Source organism: Diplotaxodon limnothrissa, linkage group LG3, assembly GCF_057381915.1.
Source record: "Diplotaxodon limnothrissa isolate DT_005_m linkage group LG3, D_limnothrissa_male_GT1.1, whole genome shotgun sequence".
Classification (NCBI taxonomy): domain Eukaryota; kingdom Metazoa; phylum Chordata; class Actinopteri; order Cichliformes; family Cichlidae; genus Diplotaxodon; species Diplotaxodon limnothrissa.
In genome coordinates, this window is record NC_140598.1 from 58,408,036 (window position 1) to 58,431,088 (window position 23,053).

Genomic DNA, 23,053 nt, shown 5'->3' on the forward strand with positions numbered 1-23,053 from the left:
TTGTTATGTGCTGTTGAAGTAGGTTTAATAGGACAAAGCATTGTTTAAAATCACATTCATCCAGATTCTGAATTTCTTTGATTTGATTTCTACTTAATGTAAATGATTAAATAGAAAATTAATGCTCAGAATTTTTGAGAAGATTGTTAAACTCAAGTTTACATCAGCAGCCAAACAATGTGGCGTCTTTGCATATGCAGTGTTCAGGAGATATGACACATTTCATTTTCCCTCCAGAAGATGGCATCACAGGATCATCAGGTAATGGTGTTTCCTGGACTTATGTTTGTGTATATTTAGAAGGGACAAAGCATATTAATTAACATGAGTGCTTAAATTTGTCATATAAATATTCCAGATTTAGCCATACATGTTAATTTTCATCTGCAGTCAATGGAGTAGGACAGAGGTAGTAACAAGACAGTCATACAAGAAACATCTGAGCATTTGCACAGCATTTACAGTTCAGTTACTTCTCTGTAAAAACATGTAATGGCCTTTGCAAGGCCGTATTTTTAATGCTAAAGGCACACAAAGATACTGATGCATATTTTCAGATCTACATGTTTAGATTGATCCATTTATGATTCCCTGATATCGTGAATAAGGCTCTTGTACCCTGCTAAGTCACATAATAAGGTACATTTTTATGCAGCTAGCTAAAAACATGCTATTATGCAAATATTAAAAAAATACCTGAGAAGACAATCTAATTAATATGCAGTATATTATCAATATAAAAACATTTATCATCAAATTACGGCCCTTTAACTCTAGAGATGTGCCACCTGTGTCAGTTCTTGTGTTTGTTCACAGGCGGCTTTATGTCCTGAGGCGTTTGCTTTGTTTGGTTTGTTGAGGAGACCCTTGACGGCTTCCTTTGCTGTGTAGCACGCCACTGTGCCCGTTTTCATCAGTCAGCAGCTTCACGTAAAAATTGTAAAGAAATAAAGTCAAAATGAAAACCGGTGACAGCAAAATCATGAACACTTTCATTAAAAAAAAACTTTTTGATAATCAGCAAAGTCAAACTTACTTTCCTTTTATTGCTTTCATTTTCTACAGCCAGTGTGTTGTTCAGCTTCAGGTCCAATGCTTCCTCCAGTTCTGGAAACAAACATAATAAAACACACTGTATGATTAAGAGTTTACTTATACACTTTGACCCTTTCTAGTAGTACACAAGCCACAAAGGGGGGGAAAAGGAAATACCTGTGAGAATGACATCGATTTTCTCCACGACCAGCTCAGCATCTTCTGTAGTGAAGCACATTGGGGGCTTGAACTTGAGCACGTTGCGATGAGGTCCGTCAGCACTGAGAAGAATGTGCTGTTCCTTTAGCCTGGGAGAAGTTATCAACCTTTTAGCACTCTGTTGCTGTTGACTGCACATATTCTCACTTAAAGCAGTAGAATAGAAATCAAGTGAAAACAAAAGTGAACTGTTCATTCATACATCTTCTTAACCACTTCTCCAGCTTAGGGTTGATTGAGGGAGATCACCAGACAGACAGAGAACCACACACCCTCAGTCTCATAGGCACACCTATTGCTATTTAACCTACTGAGCATGTCTCTGGACTACGGAAAGAAGCCAAACCAGCTGGAGTGAAACCAAACAAGGCACAGGGAAAAGATGCACAGTCCACACAGAAATGCTGCAGCTAAGCATCAGATTTGAACCCAGAACCTTTTTGTTGTGAGGCAGCAGTGCTAACCACTGCACTCCACTGCCCAAAGATGAATCAGTGAGTGAAAACAAAAACAAAAAGTTGCAAACAGAACACAAACCTGACTGACAAACTTCCAACTCACACCGCTGACACACCTCCAATATTGTACACTTTATAGGTCTCTAAAACAGTGCAATTTTTTATTGCACTGTTTTTTTAATGCTTAATCAGCATTTTTTAGTGCTGATGCACTGACGCACAGACACCTTGAGGTGCCGTGTGACAGGAGTAGCATTATTTGATGTCCATGTATGATTGCAACCTCAGTCATGTGAAAGCCAAGTTTGCGTGTTAATGAGGCCTTACACACTTGTGTCTCATTAATAAACGCAGCTTTCAAGCTGACAGGAAGAACAAAATAGTCCTCGTGGAGCTCAGTGCCGTTTGTGTGAACTCAAATTGTTACAGTGGTTTATTATGCAGTGCTTTCACACATGGGTACATTGTGTAAAGGATTATTCATTAAGAGAGCCAGAGGAGGAGGAGGAGGAGGTGATAATAAACTGTTACTGTCACTTATACATGTAAGCAATGCAGGTTTTATTATCGCTCTTTATTTTTAATTCTTACTTAGGTTCATAAGTCTTGTTTTGTTGTGTGATATACTGTATGATTGGACTGCAGAAGCATAACCACTGAAAACCATCCTCAGTACAGAATAATATAAGCAGTCTGTTTGATTATATAATATGGTATTGCTGATTACTCACATACTTTAATCTGAGTAATCCCGTCTGGACTACTGTAATTCACTTTATGTGGGGGTGTGTCAGTGGTTGGTCTTACGTCTGCAGCTGCACGACTGTTAACAGGAACTCGTAAAAGAGAGAATATGACCTCTGTGCTGGCCTCACTGCACTGGCTGCCTGTGTCTTTCACAGTTCATTTTTTGTGAAACCATTTGTTTTTAAATGGTTTCACGATCTTGCCCCGCCTTACCTCTCTGAGCTTCTTCATCCCTACACACCCTGTTGGTCTCTTAGGTCAGCTGACCAGCTGCTCCTGGCAGTACTGAGACCTAGGACAGCTGGTCCCCAACCTTATATGCGCCACAGACCGGTTTATGTCTGACAATATTTTCACCGACCAGACTTTAAGGTGTCGTGGATAAATACAACAAAATAAAACCAGTGCCAGTACCAAAAAAAAAGAAGATTTGCTCATAACACACGGGAAAAGACCCAGGGAAACAAAGTTAATGATAAAAACGATAAAGAAAATAACAATAACACCATTGAAAACCATAAATTTCACACCAGTGCCTCAACTCTCACAGCCCGGTACTGGTGCATGTCCCCAGGGTTGAGAGGCCCCTTAACTTAAACACGACTTAAAACCCATTTTTATTCTTTGGCTTTAGGTAAAACTTAGTTTCTCTTGTAATTAAATTAATTATTAAAAAAACTAATGAATTGTTTTACTTTTTTTTATTTGGCTTTTATTTATATCTTATTTTATTATTTAGTTCCAATGTACAGCACTTTGTGTCAGCTGTGGTTGTTTTAAAGTGCTATATAAATAAAGATTATGATCATGATGATGAGTTTCCACATTTAAACTTACCTATATATGACTTCCTGTGCCTCTGCTGTGGCAGGAGTGAGCTTCAGCCTGTCCCTGACGAGCTCCACGCCTACAAAGAGACCACGACCCCTGCAGGATGTGACACCATCAGGGTTTGTAAGGTGTTAATTTTGCATGTATTGTTTTTATTTCTAAATAATTTTCAGAGCAACACTTCCCTGTGAAGTCACTAGGTTGCACGTTTAGCCAGGATTTATAGGAACACAGCATAGTGTGGTGTTAAAGACTGCTAAAGGATTAGTTCTAAAGTACGTGGACAGCTTATCTGATGTTGCACCTGATATCTCCGATCAGCAGGTGCTTCTCTTTCTGCTTCTCCAGCAGACTGGTGAGGTATTGCCCCACACGCAGTGCGTTGCCCTGCAGATCCTCTTTCTCAATCACGTCTAGGACGGCCAGACCGATGGCACACGACACTGGATTACCACCAAACTGAGGCCACAGATAAGCAACACACAGAGGAAAGATGACACCGAGATCAAGTTCACATTTCCCATCAATCTGAAGATCTGCTACACCCTACTCTCCATAAAGGTTTCATACAGTATGTTAAACACATACCTGTCTAGATAGCACATGAGCAGTGATTTATTTATTTTTTAATGTATGTCTGGTAACAAAAGAGAAACTCATTTTCTGATGAAAATACATCCTAGTTTTGTTTTTTTTCATGGGAAATAATTACAAATCAAGACTCAATGAGAAAAACAGGCTGGCTTGAATGCAGCATATTTCCACAACATGGGAAAAACAGATGTGTGGATGTGCTTGGAAGCTCTGGACAAAAACACGGAAGATGAGGACAGGTCAGCAGCAATTCTGGTGAACTTGGGAGGGAAAGCAAATATCATGTAATGCAATCTTTTTGTGCTTTTATGTTAAAACATGTATGCAACTTTTTAAATAGCTTTCATTTATTATCACTTGCACAGATGTTCATGCATAAGACTCTTACTGTATTGAAGTACTCCATTCCAGATGACATGAAGGCCTCTGCCACCTCTTTGGTCGTGACCACACATGACATGGGGTGGCCGTTGCCAATGGGTTTTCCCATCGTGACAATGTCGGGCACAAAGTCCTCTCCCTGAAGCTGGAAGGCCCAGAAGTGGGAGCCTACTCTCCCAAAGCCCACTTGGACTTCATCTGCGATAAAAACGCCCCCCGCTTCACGGACGTGCCTGTAGAGGGGCAGAGTAATCAGCGTGGGCAGGGGTAGACTCAGGTTGTCAGGAGTGTGATTTCTTGGGTACATACTGTGCCACTTGCTGGAAGTAACCCACAGGGGGAATGACCTGCCCACCACAGCTCTGCAGTGACTCAGCAATAAAAGCAGCAATCTGCACAAGAGAACAAACATATCCAGATAAAGCCAGACGGATAAACAGAAAACAAGTGGATGTATCCTGTCATCTTTGACCCTGAGCTCTTCCCTTTACAGTTGGCTGTTCAAAACAAGAGAGAGGAGGTAGTTACAGGTCCATGTGGACAAAAATGAACAACTCTTAACAGTCTGCTGAGAATCATTCTTAGTCATCTGCTGTGTCCTTGCTTAGTGTCATGGTCCTGTAATCACACTATAGCATTTGAATACTGGCTCTATAACAATGCACAGCTTTCACGCTTTTCCTGGGATTGCTAGCTTCTTCTCATTAACTGTACCTTGCCTCCTTTCTTGTGAGCTTTGTTTATTATATCTTTGACTTCATCTGCATACGCGGAGGCAGGATCAGGGTGGTCTGCTCTGTGTTTCCCTCTGTACACATCTGGACTGGAAGCCTGCAGGAGACAAGAAATGGTTAAATATTACAAAGGTATTCACAAATCCAACTGGATTCTTAATGGGTTTTAAGTAAACCTAACATGTGGCTGAATTACGTATTATATTAAAAAAAGTTTAGATAAAAGTGGATAAGCAGCTCTTTATGTGAGTGAAGGAATACTGTCTATATCTATATATGAATTTATTTTTATTTTATTTTTCTGTGTTGCATTTTATACATTGCCTCTGTCAGCTGCACATGGAGATCAGTGTTATTCAGATCGCTGGAGAACTCATTTCCTACTAAACCAAGTGATTTGTTCCTTTCCTTCTTTTTCATCTGGAGTTTTAGCTGAAATATGAGGGAAACCCCATTCCACAATTCCCAGAATGCACCACAGCAGCACACAGTACAGCCCTTAAATTCATTGTGGTACTTTAGGTGTAATTTATCCCTAAAGTTCTCATTAAATGATGAAAAAGACATAATTTTGTATTATTTACTATGTTTAATGTATTTTTTTTTTTTAACCGAAAATCTTGAAACAAATTCTAGTTTCAGAAACTGTAAATTATTTCACGATTTTAGGTCACAGTGCACTGGATGTCTTGTTGTAAAAGTAAAAAAACCCATTTTTGAGCTTTAATTTTCCAAACAGAAACTCCAAAAGACCCTCAAAAAAGGAAAAGACCACAATAATCTAACAGTCTGGAGATAAAATTACCTCTTTGTGGGGATTTTAATCTTTCTCCTGAGTACCATTGTAGGATTTTTGGTTAATAATCTCCTTTTTTTGTTTGCCATTCTTCTCACTGTCTGTGTTCCTCAACATATGCCTCTGACAGCAAGCTGCTCTCTTTCAGAGCCACTTACATTACACCCTGTTGAATCTGCAGAAAAAGACCCCTTTCATTCTATTTCTCTGTCTCATTCTGTGTCTCTTTTATCTACACATATGCACACGCATGCATGGTGCACACTCAGTAGGCTGCCAAAGCCCAGCGGAGCAAGTTGAGTTATGGTGTTTTAATAGTGTGCACGCAGGCAGCCGGGGAGAGAAAAAGCACTCACCACATGGACAAATTGATTCTGCTCAGTATCTGACAGCTGGTGGAACTTATATGGACTGATGTCAATGAGCGATGAGACGTGGCCATGGTACGCACTGCAAACAAAGAAAACTGTGGGCCAAAGCAGTAAATTCTATTAAAACACTGACACATGAAGACCCAGCTCCTTTCGCCACACGGCGCTACAAACCACTAACTAGTAAGACTTTTACCAGCTCATTATCACTGTTGTTTTCATTCGCCAGGTTTTTTTCTGTAGAATGACTGGTTGACGGCAGCACTTACTTTTCCAAAGTGATGATATCTTTGTGGCCTGTGTATTGCCGTGCTAGTCGGAGAGCCAGGTCGTTGGCTTCGGAGCTGAAGTTCAAACAGGCAAGGGTTACTTTGAGTTACTCAGTCACCACAAAATACACAGGTGAAACCACTGATATCACTTGAACGTCAGAGGGAGTTTGCTGTTTCAGTTCCCACCGTGAGGCCATGCAAGGCTAATTGTAAAAACTTAGTGGGGCTTCTTTACCTCTCTATGAAATCACATGAAGACATTTTTACTAATTCAAGGGTCTTTGCCCCATTTGTCTGTTATTTTAAAGGCTTGGTGCCTCTGGTTTTATTAAACTTTTTGTTGCTAATGCACAACCAAGTCCTGCAGTGGTACTTCTGAGTAAAAAAAAAAATCATAAAATATGTATGTGGGGTAATCAAGTTAGTTTTTAACTGTTGCAAATCTGCAACGCCTGCCTTGAGAGGGTTAAAGAGCTCTCCACTCCTAAACTAAGGAAGACAAACCATAAATTCAGAAATGTCTTCAGTGGACACAGGTGTACTTTTGTACTACTGCACACACCTTAATAAGGCCTGTGTTATGCCAGATTTATATCAGGTAAGCTTTCTCGAAGCATTTATATCCCCATCGTAGCGATAAATACTGTCTGAGGGTATATGGATTACTATCTACAATGTTATTGCCCCGGAGCAGATAATTCTTCTCCTGAACTGGGGCAAAGGGTGTAAATAGGGCACCCGGAACCTTTTTATTTTCTCGACTTTCAGTCAGCTGTTAAGCAGACTAACAATAGTCTGCTTAATGTAGCGTACACATCAGAAATCTAGACAAACAACAGGTTATGAAACCGTGCAATCTGATCCTCAGCATTTGGGGTATTCCTCCACTCATACAGGCTTCTATATTCCTTGAATGCTGACAGGACTGTATGATTGCACTGCAGTCTTTTTTACAGGGTTTTGAGCTTCTCTGTAATTTGAGGACACAGCAGGACTTTTATGGCTCATGTTCACACCAGGCATAATCATCAAAGTAAATTTAGGTCTCCCATCATCTGCCTCCTCTATCCTCCCCACAGTGATCCACACCCAAGTAAAACAACACACCTGGCTTATCTTCCATCATGCTGCCTTTTGTTGTTTAGTGAAAACATGTAAACATACCCGGAGTTGACAAAGTAGCAAACAGCCAGCTTGTCAGGCAGCGTGGCCTGCAGCCTCTGGGCATACAGGACAAGGTTGTCGTGCAGGAAGCGCGAGTTAGTGTTGAGTAGTTCCATTTGCTGAGCTCCTGCCTTCACCACATCAGGATGACAGTGGCCCACTGAGAAAAGGAAGATTGAATTAGAGTTCCTGGTTATAGGTCTATATGTAATAATAAACTTCTTGTTTTGCTGTTGTGGTGTGACACCATCACAGGGATAAAAAGTGGTACTTCAGCGCTGGCTGCTTTCTTTCAGTGTACTTTGTGTATATACACTAGTGCATGTGTGTTTACCATGAGCCACATTGTTGATGCAGTCCAGGTAGTGCTGTCCTTTCTCATCATACATATACTGGCCTTTGGCTCCCACAATCTTGATTGGGTCATGGCTGAAAAAAATCTTACAAGATGGCCTGCAGCAGAGAAAAAACAGAATAGTGACATGTGTAGGAGCGTGCTGGGGCAGCTGTAGGTTTTCATGTTGTGATAAAAAGATTATGAGTCATGGACACAACAGTGAAATTCCTAAGAGACACACAAAGGAACTACTACTCATTCCAGTTATTGTATATTGTATTATATTAATGTATGTAATATACATATTAAAAGTCAAATAGTAGGATACATTTAAACACCCACAAATATATACAATAGCTAAAATGTCACAGATATTCTCGAAATTAAACTTTTTAATTGTTTTTCTAGTATCTTACACTTTTTGACCACTGCCACATTAATTTGGAATCCTGCTTTTGTCAAATGAGAGCAATTATCTCACCCAATATATTTTTTCCTCAGGTCTATAGTCTCCTTTTTCTCAAATCTCTCAGCGGACATCTTGATGTAGTCCAGCTGGACGAAGCTCGACGAACATCTGCTCGAGCCGACAGAGCCCCGCTTTATACGCGCGCAAGTGCACTACTGTACCGCAGCTGGCGCGGCGCTCGCGCTGCAGAGCTGTATGGAAACTGAAAGTGGTCAAAAATGCTCAAACTTCGCAAGCTAGCCTACACTTTCACGGGTAAAAGTTTCAAGCATTAAAAACACACACACACACACACACACACACACACACACACACACACACACACACACACACACACACACACACACACACAATCTGTAAACAACATACCGTCTTGAAAGCCTCAGGCTGAGCCGTTTCTGCAAAGACCAGGATGAAAACAACACACCTGTTTTTACTTCTTTTGAATTGAGAAATAATACCTTCAAATACATGGATAAAAATATACTCATGGACAATTCTGAATGTGCATACATAAAATAATATAGACAAACTAATTTTTTTAAATGCACTAGAGGTAAGGTGTCAGGTATAGATGTTTCAGTTTCAGTATGAGAATGAGTCAAATGTTTAATTTATTTAAACAATTGAATCATTGAATAAATCACTGCTTAAAAACATGTTGTGCATGTGTACCTGTATAAACTTACTGAGGGAACTAAATGATAATGTTGTAAATTCGGACATGCACAATATAGCAGTCAGCACTGTTCAGCTTGTTTGTAACATTCAGGTAGGACACCAGTAAATTGTTTATTTGCTTGGAACAAGACTGCAAAATGACCACGCATGTAACCTTAATGTTCATCCACTTCAATTAAACTTTTATGCAGTTGCTCTATGTGGATCCATGGTTCATGTTGTTTACACCAAATTCTGGCCCAACTATCCCAATGTCATCAAAGAAATCAAGACTCATCTGACCAAGTGATGTTTTTCCAGTATTCTGTTGTTCAATATTGGTGAGCTTGTATGAATTGTAGCCTCAGTTTCCTTTTTGTAGCTAAAAGGACTTACACAAGATGTGGTCTTCTGCTGCTGCGCCCCATCTGCTTCAAGATTTGAGTGGTTGTGCATTCAGAGATGCTCTTCTGCAAACATCAGTTGTAACCAGATTATTTGAGTTACTGTTGCCTGTTGTTCTCCTCTGACGTCTGGCATCAACAAGTCATTTTCACCCAGAGAACTTCCACCACTGATATTTAGACCATTTTCTGTAAACCCTAGTGATGGTTGTGTGGGAAATCCCAGAAGATCAGCAGTCTCTCAAATACCTAGACAGCCTTTCTCGTACCAACAACCATGCCACTTAAAAAACACCTTTCTTCCCTTTTCATTTGAATCTTGACCATGTCTACTTAATATATCTTGTAGTTTGTCGTTGTTAGCGAAGGTAGAATAGCTACTGACATAGACATGCATGTTAGGTTAATAGGTGATTCTAAAGTGGCCGTGGATGTAAATTTGACTGTGAATGACTGTCACTCTGTATTAATCATGTGATAGACTGGCAACATGTCTGGGATCTACACCATGTCTTGTACTATATGACTATATACATAGTACAAGACATATGTGGATATATATGGGATAACCTACAGCCCCCTGCAACCCTGAACTGGTCAACCAGTAAAGAAAAAAAAGGATGAAAATGTTTAACAGGTATCTGGAAACAACAAATAAAGGGAAAGTCCACCATTTAGTGTATTTGAAAGACTGTGTTTATTTGGCTCCAACAGTACAGTCATATGTAATGTCAACTTGAAATATAGTGAATGAACACAAGGCTCTTCAAAGAAATGTCAACCAAGTGGGCAAAAAAACACAAGAAATACCAATGCAGAGCAGAAACTGAACATTTACCACAACCCCCCCAAAATTATAATCGTAACTCCAATAAGTCACAGAATGAAGTTTTCTTAAAATTTTTGCTACAGTCTGCATTTATGTGGCAACAGAATTACGTCAGCAAGGCTGCTGTGCATTGGAGCATCAACACACCCTCATGAGAAACCAGCGTCTTTCACAACATCAAGGAGGAAGAGCACTGTGGCTGCTCCCCCATTCTCCTCCTCCTACTCACTCATGTTGCAATGACTAACATGAGGCATTTCTGCGACAACACAAGAATACAGATTCTTAAAATTTGATGCTGACTCATTAAGGAGCTTCTCGCCAGGTCTCTGAACACCCATACGGGAACAAACTGTTTGGCACTTCTGCTGATAGCAGGGAAAAAAACCCTTTAACTTCAACAAATAAACACAAAACTCAAACAAAATCAATCAAATAAAAAAGTCTATTTAAAAAAATTAGCTGCACATGCTAAGAATACAGCACCTTGTGAGAACAAATACTGTAACAAAGGTTGGAAATTAAAACACAGAATAAAAACATAGTAAATACGACACAGTGGAAGTAACACTTTAAAAACATAAGTGAAGGGGCAACTTTAAGCAAAAAAATATGATCTAATTTGAGGGTCTGTGTTTACATATGTTTCATTGTCTTCTGGTGAATAAAGTTGTTTTTTTTAAAAATGTCCCCAGGTAGTGGTATAAAGGGTAGCATGACCGAACAAATGTAGCTACAGAAATCACTTTAATGCGATAATTCAGCTGCATTTGACGTTACACACATTAACTAAAGTATAAATTGCACTTTATGCCAAATGAGCACACACAGTACATTAATAATCCACTATACATATATCAAACTACATTCAATGCAAAGAGAAAGCGTGAGAGAGAAAAAAGGCGGTCATGTTCAGCTGTGTACTGCTGCATTGGCTGTGCCCGTCAACATTCAGGCCTTCAGTACTAGCTTTTTCTGACACACAAAATTAATAAAAGCGGATGTATGTCATGGTAAGGCCTATAAGTTGAAGTAAATGCACAGTGACTACACACCGATCTGTGACGCCCCACTACAGAGCTCCTTCGCAGATTCGCGATGCCTCAGCGTGACCCGAAACTCTTCGTATGAACGGCGGAAACCCACGTCAGAACCGAAAGGAATGCTGTTCAGAACCAAAATGCCTTCATTTAAGAAATCATAGAAAAATAAATAATGTACCACTTAAAATACTGAGACAAAAATACACAAATATATGCACAAAAAAACCCTTGAAATTGTTACACACATAAAACTCCAACAACAATAAAGAAACTGCTCGTGTAGTTCTCGCCACTGTTAGAGCGCATCAACTGCTGTTGACCTGCTTATCAGGTAGCACCGTAAGAACCTACACTGATGTGCATCCATTCTTTTAAAATGGTGAGATGAGCTGTACGTCACACAGAAACCACGTGGGTGGAAATCCTTTTGGATCCACTGGCGGCTGCTGCTGCATCACAACAGGTTTGTTTTACTTTGTTTCACATCGGCTCTGACAGCAAACGATTCTAATGTTGAAGAAAACCCTACACAGCACCTACTATGTCAAAAGGCAAGATAAAGATAGGGAACGTGAAAGGATGTATAAGCTATGGTGAAAAATAAACCTACTGCTCAATTCACTTTTTTTGATTTGCTCCATCTGATGAGGAATGTGATGTTAACCGGCCACCAGTTAGACTGCGGTGAACTAATGGAAGGAGACCAGTTTGCGGTAAATGCCAAATTGAGCTTTTCTTGCATTGTAACACTTTTTCAACATATTTAAGACAATGTGAGGTGGAAGAGAGCAGTGTGGCGGGCTAGATTCAACACAATCTGCCTTCATCTGAAATACTGTGTGTGTTCGGCTAAATCTCACTGAAGACCACTAAACAAAGCTCTGCACTTCCTCAAACTGATGCCTGTTTTCAGTATTTAAGAAATCCGTATGTAATAAACTGTGAACATGCAGCAAACTGACAACACTGTACAAATAATATCCCGTACAAGTCCAAAATGAGAAAGTAGCATATCTGCAGACGATGCTCGGATGTGCTTTGTACAAATATTGAGCTTCTTTAAAACCGTGAGTCCGATCAGTGGCTGTACAACTAAGATGAATGCAATCTCAATGTATGCTCAGGTGAAGCTCGAAGCTACATGCGGTTTCAACATCCTGTAAAAACATATACATGAAAAACAGTGCGGCTTTTCAATCCTCCCACAGCTTACAACGCTTTCCCTTCTGGAAAACAAAAAAACAAAAGAAAATAGAAAACAAACTTCATCGTAATTATTCAAAATGTGATACAAAGTTGTACATTTCTGATAAAGGAATGAATAAAAGCTTGAGGCACCAAAGGCTATTATACATAAAATACAAACAATGTGTAAAAATGAGAGAGGGGCAGTGAAAAACCAACAAACGAAAGAGATAAAAATAGTAAAGAAACAAACATGATCAATCGTGTTCTGTCAACGCTCTCGGTAAACCACGCGTTTGCCCGCCAGGAGAGGGAGACGCTCCTGCTGATCTTGGCGTAAGATCCGCGAGACTCCTGGAGGCTCTCCTGCAGAGTCCGTTCCCGCGCTGGGAGACGGTTCCCGAGCACGCCCGTCCAAACTCAAATCCGTGTGAGGCTGATTCATTTCCCTGTCAGTGCAGCGAGCTTGCCAAGTTTACCTCCCCCCAATACCCACCCACCCCATACCCCTCCCCTCTTGTCCGGAGACCTGTTTGGAGGCACCGCACTGACGCCGAGTGAGCCTCGCGAGTGCAACAGTGATAAACCTGCTGATACGGTACCCTCTGCAGGCATCACCACAATAAAGCAACAATAACCAACAGCTTTACTTTCTGGGGGGACATTCAGGCTACCAGCCATGGCGTGACTCCCTTGGGAAGATTAAAGGAAAGCAAAAAAAAAATTACTTATTCAGAACTCTAGAGGCTTTTCTTTTTTTTGTTAGTGTTGTTTTTTCTGCAGAAGCCATGACGCAACCACAAAACAGTGACATGTATGTACAATACATATAAATATAGTTTCAGTACACTACTCATGCTTTTTCAGGAGTGGGGAGGGCAGGGGTGCAATGTTCTGCTTGGCACAGTCCTTTTTTTCTTTCTTTTAGTCTTTGAGTGAATGGTGCTGCATGAAAGTGTGGTGAGGTTGTTGAGACGAAGCAACACAGAAACACCTAGCGTTTTGGTGTTAGGGAGCCAGTCCAGATCCCACCTCATCCACTTCCTCCTCCTCCCACGCCTCCTTTCACCACCCCCCGTGAATCTGGCCGGGCTGCGACGCTCCAGTCTGAGCCATGCAAAGACTAAAGAGACAAGTTCTGCCACCAGCCGAGGATCTGAGCTCCACCACGGCGTGGATGTGAAAGAGCGGACGCGCGTGGTTTTTGTTTTTGTTTTTTTTTGTTGTTTTTTCCACACGGCGATGTGAGTAGAAGCAGCAAAGAGCATGAAACTTGCAGCGGGGTCGGACAGTGGGGTTGGGGGGGAGGACAGTTATCTCTTTTTGTAGCATTGTACACACAGACTTCTTTTCTTTTAGACTTGTTTTCCCATTAAAAAACTATAAATACCGTAAAAGAAGCATTATTTACAAACTCCATGCGTTTCAGGTTAGAGTGATCACTGCAAGGAAAGCACAACAACAGAGAGCGACGTGAGGATGGGTGTTTTCACATCGGTTCATGAGTCGTACGCTGTGGTTTTCACACAGATGCAATACACTGCTACGACTAACGAGTCACAATAAATGAAACATAACATGCAAACACAGAAGCTGAAACCCACATGAAATAAATACAAACTCACACTGGGTGAGCAAAATATTAGTATCATACTGGGAACAGATTTCGCACTAATAGATAAATCAATAAAAATAATAATTACAATTTCAGTGTTTATAATAAAATTTTACTCAATTATGTTCTCGTCTTACCTTCTGCCAGCACCCAGGCATTGGTAAACCATCAGGGCCCTGTTTAAAGAAGAGCAGCAGAAATAAAACAATGAGATCTGAAATAGCACGGACAGGTTCGCTGAGATGTGATCATGTATCTGCCAATAAATGACAAAAGGTTATAAATAAGTGGCCTATATGCCAGAGGTAAAGATTACAAATGGTATCCAGATGTTTTGGAACATCCAGTTAATGAGCACAAATCTAAAAGTGTGACACAATAACATTCTCCTACTTCATCAAGTCATCCACGTAATTACACTTGTTCTCTCTTTCCACCCTAAGGATGTGCAACCTGCATGCAGCTAAGTGCTGTGTATATATACTATTAGGTCCATGAGTTTCTGGATAGTGTAGTTTTGCCTCTGTGCACCACTACAGTCGGTTTTAAATCAAATGAAATAGCCAATATGCGACTGAAGAGCAAAACTTCAGCTTTAATTCAACAGCCCCCCATTTTCAGAGGCTCTAAAGTTACTGGACAAAATAACATAATTTTAATCCAAGTCTAGCCTGAAGTCTAGAACCTGTGGACAGAACCACATGCTGCATTTCCATTTCTGAAAAAGGATGAATAATATACTTTGGGTCATCATCTATTTGCATCGTCATCAGTAAGGCTGCAGTATTTGGCTGAATCTGAGCTGAGAGTATGGCCAAGTATACCTCAGAATTCATCCAGATACTATCCTCAGTCACATCATCACTCTGCACTAGTGACCCGTTCCACTGGTAGCCGTACATGACGATGCCACCTCCACCGTGTTTGACAGTGAACGTGGTATAGTTCAGATCAGGAGCTGTTTCTTTACTTTTCTCTCCCAATCATTCTGGTACATGTTCATCTTTGTTTCATCCATCTAAAGACTTTCTGCAGGACTGTGCTGGCTATTTAAGATGTTTTCTGTCAGAGTCTAATCTGCATTGCAACCCTCTGTATTTACACGAATGAAAGCGTCTCTTTGTTGTAGATTTTCACATCTATCTGCCTCCTTGAGAGTGCTTTTGGTGTGGTTTGAAATCATTCTGTGTTCACGCCCTCCCAAAGTTTTTGCTCTCTCTGATAGTTTTCCTTCACCTGCATCCGCATCACTCTAAAACCTCAGATCGAGAGTTCCATCGAACAGCTGTCCAGTTACTTTTGAGTCTCTAAATATGGGAGGAATATAAAAATGACTGTAATACCTACTGTGGTGGTGTATAATCATTTTGCTGAATTTGACACAACTGTGACTAGTTTAGAGACGGTGATGCAAGTTGCACAACTTCAACCAAGTTATCAAAGTCAGCAACACTACAGACACTACTGCACTTCCCTGGTGCTTGGAAAAATGAATAGAATCATGAACTGTGCAGCGCTTTTCTTTGCTTTCTTTTTAAATGCAACACTGACTATTATGATAACATATTCTAAATTATTACATGCAACGGCAACCTCAAGAGAGTATATTCAATCATGCATGTAATACACAGCAAAATCTTTCAGGATTTATTATATGTGCTGCTGTATTTTAGAACATGATGTGGGCACACTATAAAGAAAATCAAGCAAGTGTGATAAAAAAATAAATAAAATGAATGCAGCTGGTTTGAGTAAATTAATGCAGATGTAATGTAAAAAGATGATTTTTGTGACATTTTCAATGCTTTCTTACTCGATCTGGTTCATTCCTATACACACACAGCACTATGGCATCTTAAAATGAACTCCTTGTATACTTTTAAGTGCTTAAATTACCACCCATAGTGTTAAAATATCCATGCAACATACAACATTGTTTCAGAAACAAAAGCTTTGTAAACATATTTGAGAAAAAAGACAATTTTTCTACGAATAGGTCTTGAATTGAGTAGGTCTGAATTTGTAGCAGAGTAAACGATTTCTCGTCTTGTCACGGTCTGGCCCAATTGGTACAAAAGCAGAGAGGGGTTGGAGAGTTAACACAGTAAAGGAGGGATCCACGGGTAACTCATCAGTTAAGGAGTCTGTGTTAGCAACAGGTTAAAAGGGAAGTGGTTCATCGAGGAATCAGAAGGACGTAGGGAGTAAGCATAATGCTTTCTGCAGTTTTATTCAGAGGAATGAAGGATTCAGTTAGAGGGACAGATTTATTTACTTTGTGTATTTTGTTTCTAACGGTGTGCCTAAAACAAGAAAAAGGCTGCTTGCGGTCAGGATGTTAGTGACGTATGTGCACGTGAATGTTGTTTTTCTAGCAATTGATAAAAATGATGACAAAAATGTAACTGTGATGAAAATAAGATGTGCTCATGCTCGTCAGGCTCTCGATTCATGCATGGTTTTGCTTCGGTAATGACTGAAGGTGAGCGGCATGCATGGGTAGGAGGTTTAGGAAGAAGAGAAATACTGTACCAATTGGCATGGGGCATCCAGCCCATCCAGACCTGGCTGCCCTGGTTCCCCCTTTTCACCCTTAAATCCCCGGAAACCCTGTTTGTAAAAATGACCTCGGAGTGTTACTGAGAGAGAGGTGGACGACCCTTACCCCCTGCATCAGTCCACTGCGACAGACACAAGGGGAGGGAGAGGGAGGAGCTGCCCTGTGAGCTTGCGAACCCAACCCAATGTTGTTGTTGTTCTGCATTTGAACAGTTGAATTATTAGGAAAGTAATACGCTTTAATATTTAGGTTATTTTGGTGGTATTCTGGTTCTCAGCACAGCCAAAGGGAGCTCCTTCCTTCCTTGTTTGGAGCGACCGCTCACAGTTGGGACATACCAATGGGCAGGGTGCATCTAATCCTGGGGCACCCTGTTCTCCTTTCTCGCCCTTAGGCCCTTTTTTGCCCTTCTTTCCCTTCTCCCCCTGTGGATACAATGGTTTGGTCAAGTTAAGAAGCATTTGTCAACAATAAGGACTGCTATTAGGAGGGATTAAATAAGGGAGGCTATGGCCCACAGAGAGGAACGACACATGGTCAGTGTTAGGAAGGAGGGGATACCAAACAATACCGGCTACTCTAAAAACATTCCTTAGGGCAGGAAGTAGACATAAAAAGGGAGGTAGTGAGGTGGGTAGGAGAAATTGGAAAAAACACTTCATAGCCAAAGGGATGTCAAGGGCACAAAGGATGAGAAAGTGTAGCAGGGAAAAAGTCCTCCAGAAAGACAGAATAAAATTTTACTACACACTGAAAAAGTCCAAACTGTATCCCTGTAGAACAGAATATTTTCACATACTCAAATCAACTGTGTTAGAAATATCAGGTTTGGGAAAGTACAGCAACACTTAAAGGTTTGGGGTGATTTTCAAAGTAAAATTGTGCATGTGTGGGTGTTTTAAAGCACATTGTTTCCATCTAATTTAAGATTTAATGAGAAATAAATGAAATAATTTATAATAAATGAATAGTTAATTAATTTTCAGTCAGATATGTCACAGACATCTCTTCTGTGTTTCAGTTCACATTCCCACTGTGTTATGCAAAGAGCAAAAACAGCCTCAAAAAAAGCTTTTTCTGCCCTTTGAAAGAGGGTTCATGTGATGTTTGCAGATGAGAGCGTGATCTATAATGAGAGCAGGTAAAAGAGTGCCTGTAGTGGTGGAAGTATGCTCTGGAGTGAAGAGGAATGAGAGTTAGTAAAAGCAAAACAGAATACGAGTAGGTGTAAGAAATAAGCAGGTGTAAGAGTGGAGATGCAAGGTGACATCTCTTCTGTGAATGAGTTTAAATACTTGGGGTCAACCATCGAAAGCAATGGACAATGCACAAGAGAGGTGAAGAAGATAATACAGCCGGGGTGGAGCGGGTGGAGATTATTGAAAGGGAAGGTTTACAAAATGGTAGTGAGACTTGCTTTCATGTATGGTTTGGAGAGAGTGTCAATGTGAAGGAGGTCATGCAGCGGGTCAGCGTGACAAACGAGAATGCTTCATTTAAGGTAAGATGAAGGCCTGTGGCGGCCACTAAAGACAGCAGCTGGAAGAAGATGGAGAAGTTAAAGTGTTCCTGTGATGGATTTCATAACATATGTGTACTTCTCCCTTCACAGAACACCTGAAAATGAACAATAAGAGAATAAGAGTTGGGAAGGCCTCAGTGAACTGCTGTACTTGGAGGAGAAGTACATCAGAATCTCTATTTTGAGAAACGGATGTCTCACGAGCAGCTTCGTGACACATTATTGTATGAAGCCTATTTCAGCCTTTATTGCTCTTCAGCATGTGTTGCTTTAATCAGCACAACAGTTTTCAGCTATGCAAACATTATCAGTTAGATGAACCCTCATCAGGTAATACGATAGATTTGTTTGAAATGGTTGAAAATGAGCCTGTGTAGAAATTCCATTAAACATAATAAATGATTTATAATGAAAAATACATATAAAATATGAATTTAAAGTCACCCCAAACTTTGAAGTGGTAACGTATGTTGAATTGAGTTCATGCAAGTTATTAGCACTCATAGCTACCACCCATAACTCATTAAAAGTGTAAGTACTTGATTATTGTGTATCATACACTAAAGAGGCGCAGCGCTACAATCTGTTGTGCGTTAGAAATTGTCGGTAAACACGACGATTCACAGAACACGCCACGGAGCAGCAAAGCGTCTTTATATAGGATACAGTTTCTTAAAGACATCTACTGAACAAATCATGCCTGTTAGTGGTGCAGAGACACACACAAGTAACACTGAAAGCTACAGACTACTGTAAACACAAGCAGGGAAAGGATTACCAACAGGCTCAGCAACTCAAGGTGAAATGCTTCAAGTTTATGTCCATGCGTGGAAACAACAGAAAATAAATAAGCATGAATTTTAAGAGCCTGTTGTCAATGGACTTGTTTGGGCTAATACATCAAAATCAGCTTTAAATGACTTAGAATGACACTGGATTTGATGAGATGGCAAATCACTCAAAAGTGGAGAACAAAAGCTGGTTTGAGAGGACTGGGGATGACACTTTAAGCAATGGAGGACTGCCGTTATAGGACGCTATTATCCAATTGGCTCTTGAGTCCATCTGTCGAGGAGGCACAACTGCTGTACAAAAGACTGAGCCCAAGCAAAACATGTTCACAGTATCTGTAAAGGAAGCTCATTAGGATAATAATGGCTAATGAAATTAGCAAATTAAAATGTACTGTAGTCAGCTACTGTGGTTTAATAATGTCAGTACTTCAATTATTGATATTATAGCTCTAAAGCATCCTGTCACTGTCCATTGACATCAGCCTTCTATGTAGTTATTAATGAGCCGTTACAGTATATCTACATCTACCTTTTCTCCTCTTTCCCCAACGTCGCCTTTTTCTCCCCTTAAGCCTGGCAACCCCTGTAAAAGCACAACTCCACATTAAAATCTGACGCACGGGGGTCCCGACCAAGGTCGGCGTGTGATGAGCTGTGCTCGCCTTTGACACGCACAGACATAAGAGGCTTATCTTGCCCTTGCAACGCTAAAAGCAAGACATTTTCAATCAAACTTAAAACTGAAAGCTTTAAAACTTAAGACCAAAAGAAGAAGAAATAGCTGGGTGTAAAACAAAAAATGATATTTATGTAGTTAACTTCTAAATGAGATCTCTAAAGGGCTCCGTAACCAGACCAATTTACGCACAACAACGCTTACTGAATTGAACACACAGTGTATGAGAACTTATAGAAGATCAATCAGCCATCTTTCTATCATTCACTAATAAGATAATTAGCATCAGGCAAGGAGGAGTACTTATTATCCACAAAAAGCAGCACAAATGAACAAAAAGTGCCTGAAATGACTGATGCTATTATGGTATATCATGCTATCGACTTGTGATATGGAGATTTGCAAAATGTGGAACATATGAGGCAGATTTGATGAGGCGTTCCTCTGTTATACAAAGTATTTTTCAGGTATGGGTTGGCTTTCTTTCTGTATATCATTTGGTGCTTTACAACTCGTATTCAGGAACTGAATTATGGACATTTTAAACAATGCTGCATCAGATTCTGTGGAGTTACACTTTCTTCTTGTTTTGAGATTTAAAATATATATTTTAAAGCTTTTTCCTAAGTATTCCTCAACCAGAAGAAGCGGTTTGATTCCTGTTTTCATCACTAATTCTTTTTTCCTCAAACTTTCTTGTTAAAAACAGAACTAAAAGAAAGTCAAACAGACTCACATCCAAGCCTGGTGTTCCAGCAGCTCCCTGCAAATAGAGACATGAGCCGTATTATGATCAAAAATATGTATTTCACACTGTATCAATACATTTTTTTTATTTTTTGTAACAAAAAATACAACGTAAATGTAGGCATTGAACTATTTCAAACTCACAGGTAGTCCATAGGGTCCTCTTGGCCCTGGCTCACCTGGTGCTCCTTTCTCACCCTAGTTTAAATACATCAGTGTTGTACTTACAATGGCAGGTAAAAGGTTAAATGAATTAGGACCAACCGATATATGAGATTTTTTAACACCAATATGGATATTTAGTGATTTACAACTCTGATAATCTGATAAATGAGACGATATTTTTCCTTTCAGACACAACATAGATTCCTGAATACTTTTTACAAGCAGTTATTTACGAGTCCTTTCTATGATAACATGACAGTAAAATTTATAATCTTGTTTTCCTGCCTCTTGAAGTCATGGATTACTCATTTACACTCTGCTTGACTCTGATCGGTTGGTTAATGTAGCACTACTGTGCTAACAGGGGAATGGCAGAGTGCCCTCTGGTGGACAAACTATACCACAGCAACTCTCGCTGCTGAATAATCTCTTCTTTATTTATATAATTAATTTTAATTTATTGGCCATTATAAAAAGCGGATGCTATATTGACAAACATCTAATGTCGGTCAATAATCGGTCACTATATAGCGGTCGGCCGTTAATGCAGAGTATCATCAGTAAGATAGAAGAAATGAAATGTTGATCTTACAATATCCCCCTTCGGCCCAGCTGGACCAGCAGGACCTGGAGGCCCATCCATGCCCTGCAGAAAACAGTGTTATCATGGTGAGTTTACAACCTTGGGTTAGAATAAGCACGTGTTTCAGAATAATTAAGGTTAATGCAAATGGTAGCAAAAGCCACATATAGCCTCCGCATATATATTTATACATGTATATATATAATACTCCTTGTTTGACCTACAACCAGCACACAGAAGTGTAAGACGTGCATTGGCCACAAAGGACATTTACGCTGCTGACACAGTTAATGTATGAGTGTGTGTTAATGCTCAGTTAATGCAACACGGGACAAAACAAGAGCCTTGAAATGCCTGCTCTAACAGTGCTGCGTATGGTCTCAGTCCTCTGAGCTGAAGTGAGTGCGGACAGTCTTTTTTTCTGAGCTATAAAAATCGAAAAGAAAACAAAAATGGAAACAAAACTGTCTTTTTTGGTAAAAATGATATAAACAGTATGAGGTGGCATGGCTGAACAAAAAGAAAAATAGGAGAATGAGGGGACTGTATGGAGGGGATACTGTCGAAGTAGATACTGTACGAGTTAGGTGCTGAAGCCTCTTGGTCACATGGCACTCACCCTAATTCCAGGCTTGCCGTCCAAGCCGGAGGCTCCCTGTGTGGTTATGGAGGTATGAGTGACATGAACAAGGCGGGATTAGTACCAGATGAACACTGTTATTAGGACAGGTTGATGGCAGGGTTTACAACAACTAAATTACACTGTGTGTTACAGGGCGCTCGGCAAAGTAGTCAGCCCAGGCAAATGAAAATGAGCACAGAAAATGGATTATAGATGCACGCACTTCCACACGCGCGCACGCACGCACACTTACATATACAAACACACACATACAAATGTGTGTACTAATGCACAATACAATACAAATGAGGGATCTCTATGGTGTAAAGAAATAAAGAAATAAAGGGCAGGACTGGCTGAAGACACCCTGTGGTGTGTGGTTTCACTTACAGGGAGACCCAGAGGTCCACGGTCCCCTTTGTGTCCTGGTTCTCCTCGAGTACCCTTTGCCCCATGCAAACCAGGTTCACCCTGAGAAAGAAAGAGAAGCAGGAGATGCTTTTGTTTTACGTTTCAGGCTCACTAAATATTTATAATAACTACTTATAAGATGACCTAACTTTGGCTTAATATTGTACACGTGAAGGAATTGCATGTTCACTTTGTTGATATTTACCTTTGGTCCAGGAAAGCCATGGGGACCCTGAAAAACATTTAAAAAGTGGCTAACTTAGTTTACAAGTACCTGGTTCGATTATTTTGAATATATTTCATTTGTCTATCCCCACATTTCTTTTCTATGTTCTGCTTGTGGCCCGAACCATTGCACATAAATTGTTGTGAAAGCTGCTTTGAAGGGATGGACGAAAAGAAGAACAAGCGCAGCACCGTGAAATTGCTCACAGCGAAAAACTGACGAGGGCTCCCTGTGTTTTATTTTTACTTTGTTCCTTGGTGACTTCATACAAGCAAACACCACTGTGGGATTAAAGAGGAGTTAAGCTGGACTGGGCCGCAGACAGATGGGAAATGTAATTAGTGACTGACAGTCTATATATGTAAGGTGAAGGAAATGCTAGCGTGGCTCCAAATACCCACTTCTTCTTAAGATATTGAGATTTTTTTTAAAGGAACCTGTAGACTTTTAACCTGCTGCTGGACACTGTGTGAGGTGTTGTCTTTTCGTTCGTTATGAGTTGTCATGTAACATGTCATTAGGGTTATTAGCATATGCTGTGTGTCTAATACACGTGTAGTTTGTGTCCACTAATGAAAAAGGGGGTTTTCAGGGCAGCACACT

General features: G+C 40.3%; 2 protein-coding genes across 2 annotated transcripts in view; both read right to left on the minus strand.

The window, feature by feature from the left end:
- Positions 1 to 129: 129 nt before the first annotated feature.
- Positions 130 to 8,546, minus strand: etnppl (ethanolamine-phosphate phospho-lyase). The gene is made up of 13 exons (XM_085349646.1): positions 8,421 to 8,546; positions 7,937 to 8,055; positions 7,603 to 7,762; positions 6,436 to 6,510; positions 6,152 to 6,245; positions 4,980 to 5,096; positions 4,575 to 4,657; positions 4,273 to 4,498; positions 3,595 to 3,749; positions 3,297 to 3,386; positions 1,213 to 1,343; positions 1,037 to 1,107; positions 130 to 924 (listed from the first exon to the last, which is right to left on the minus strand). The coding sequence occupies exons 1-13, from the start codon at positions 8,477 to 8,479 to the stop codon at positions 823 to 825; spliced, it is 1,482 nt and encodes a 493-aa protein (XP_085205772.1). The 5' UTR covers positions 8,480 to 8,546; the 3' UTR covers positions 130 to 822.
- A 4,551-nt stretch (positions 8,547 to 13,097) lies between these two features.
- Positions 13,098 to 23,053, minus strand: part of col25a1 (collagen type XXV alpha 1 chain) — a 155,930-nt gene continuing 145,974 nt past the window's right edge. The window contains exons 29-38 of the mRNA XM_085350983.1: positions 22,430 to 22,456; positions 22,204 to 22,284; positions 21,811 to 21,846; positions 21,201 to 21,254; positions 20,588 to 20,641; positions 20,433 to 20,459; positions 19,550 to 19,603; positions 17,043 to 17,129; positions 14,282 to 14,320; positions 13,098 to 13,221 (exon numbers count right to left, since the gene is read on the minus strand). Coding sequence (XP_085207109.1) covers positions 13,195 to 13,221; positions 14,282 to 14,320; positions 17,043 to 17,129; positions 19,550 to 19,603; positions 20,433 to 20,459; positions 20,588 to 20,641; positions 21,201 to 21,254; positions 21,811 to 21,846; positions 22,204 to 22,284; positions 22,430 to 22,456 — 486 coding nt within the window. The 3' untranslated portion in view covers positions 13,098 to 13,194. The remainder of the gene's footprint in view (positions 13,222 to 14,281; positions 14,321 to 17,042; positions 17,130 to 19,549; positions 19,604 to 20,432; positions 20,460 to 20,587; positions 20,642 to 21,200; positions 21,255 to 21,810; positions 21,847 to 22,203; positions 22,285 to 22,429; positions 22,457 to 23,053) is intronic.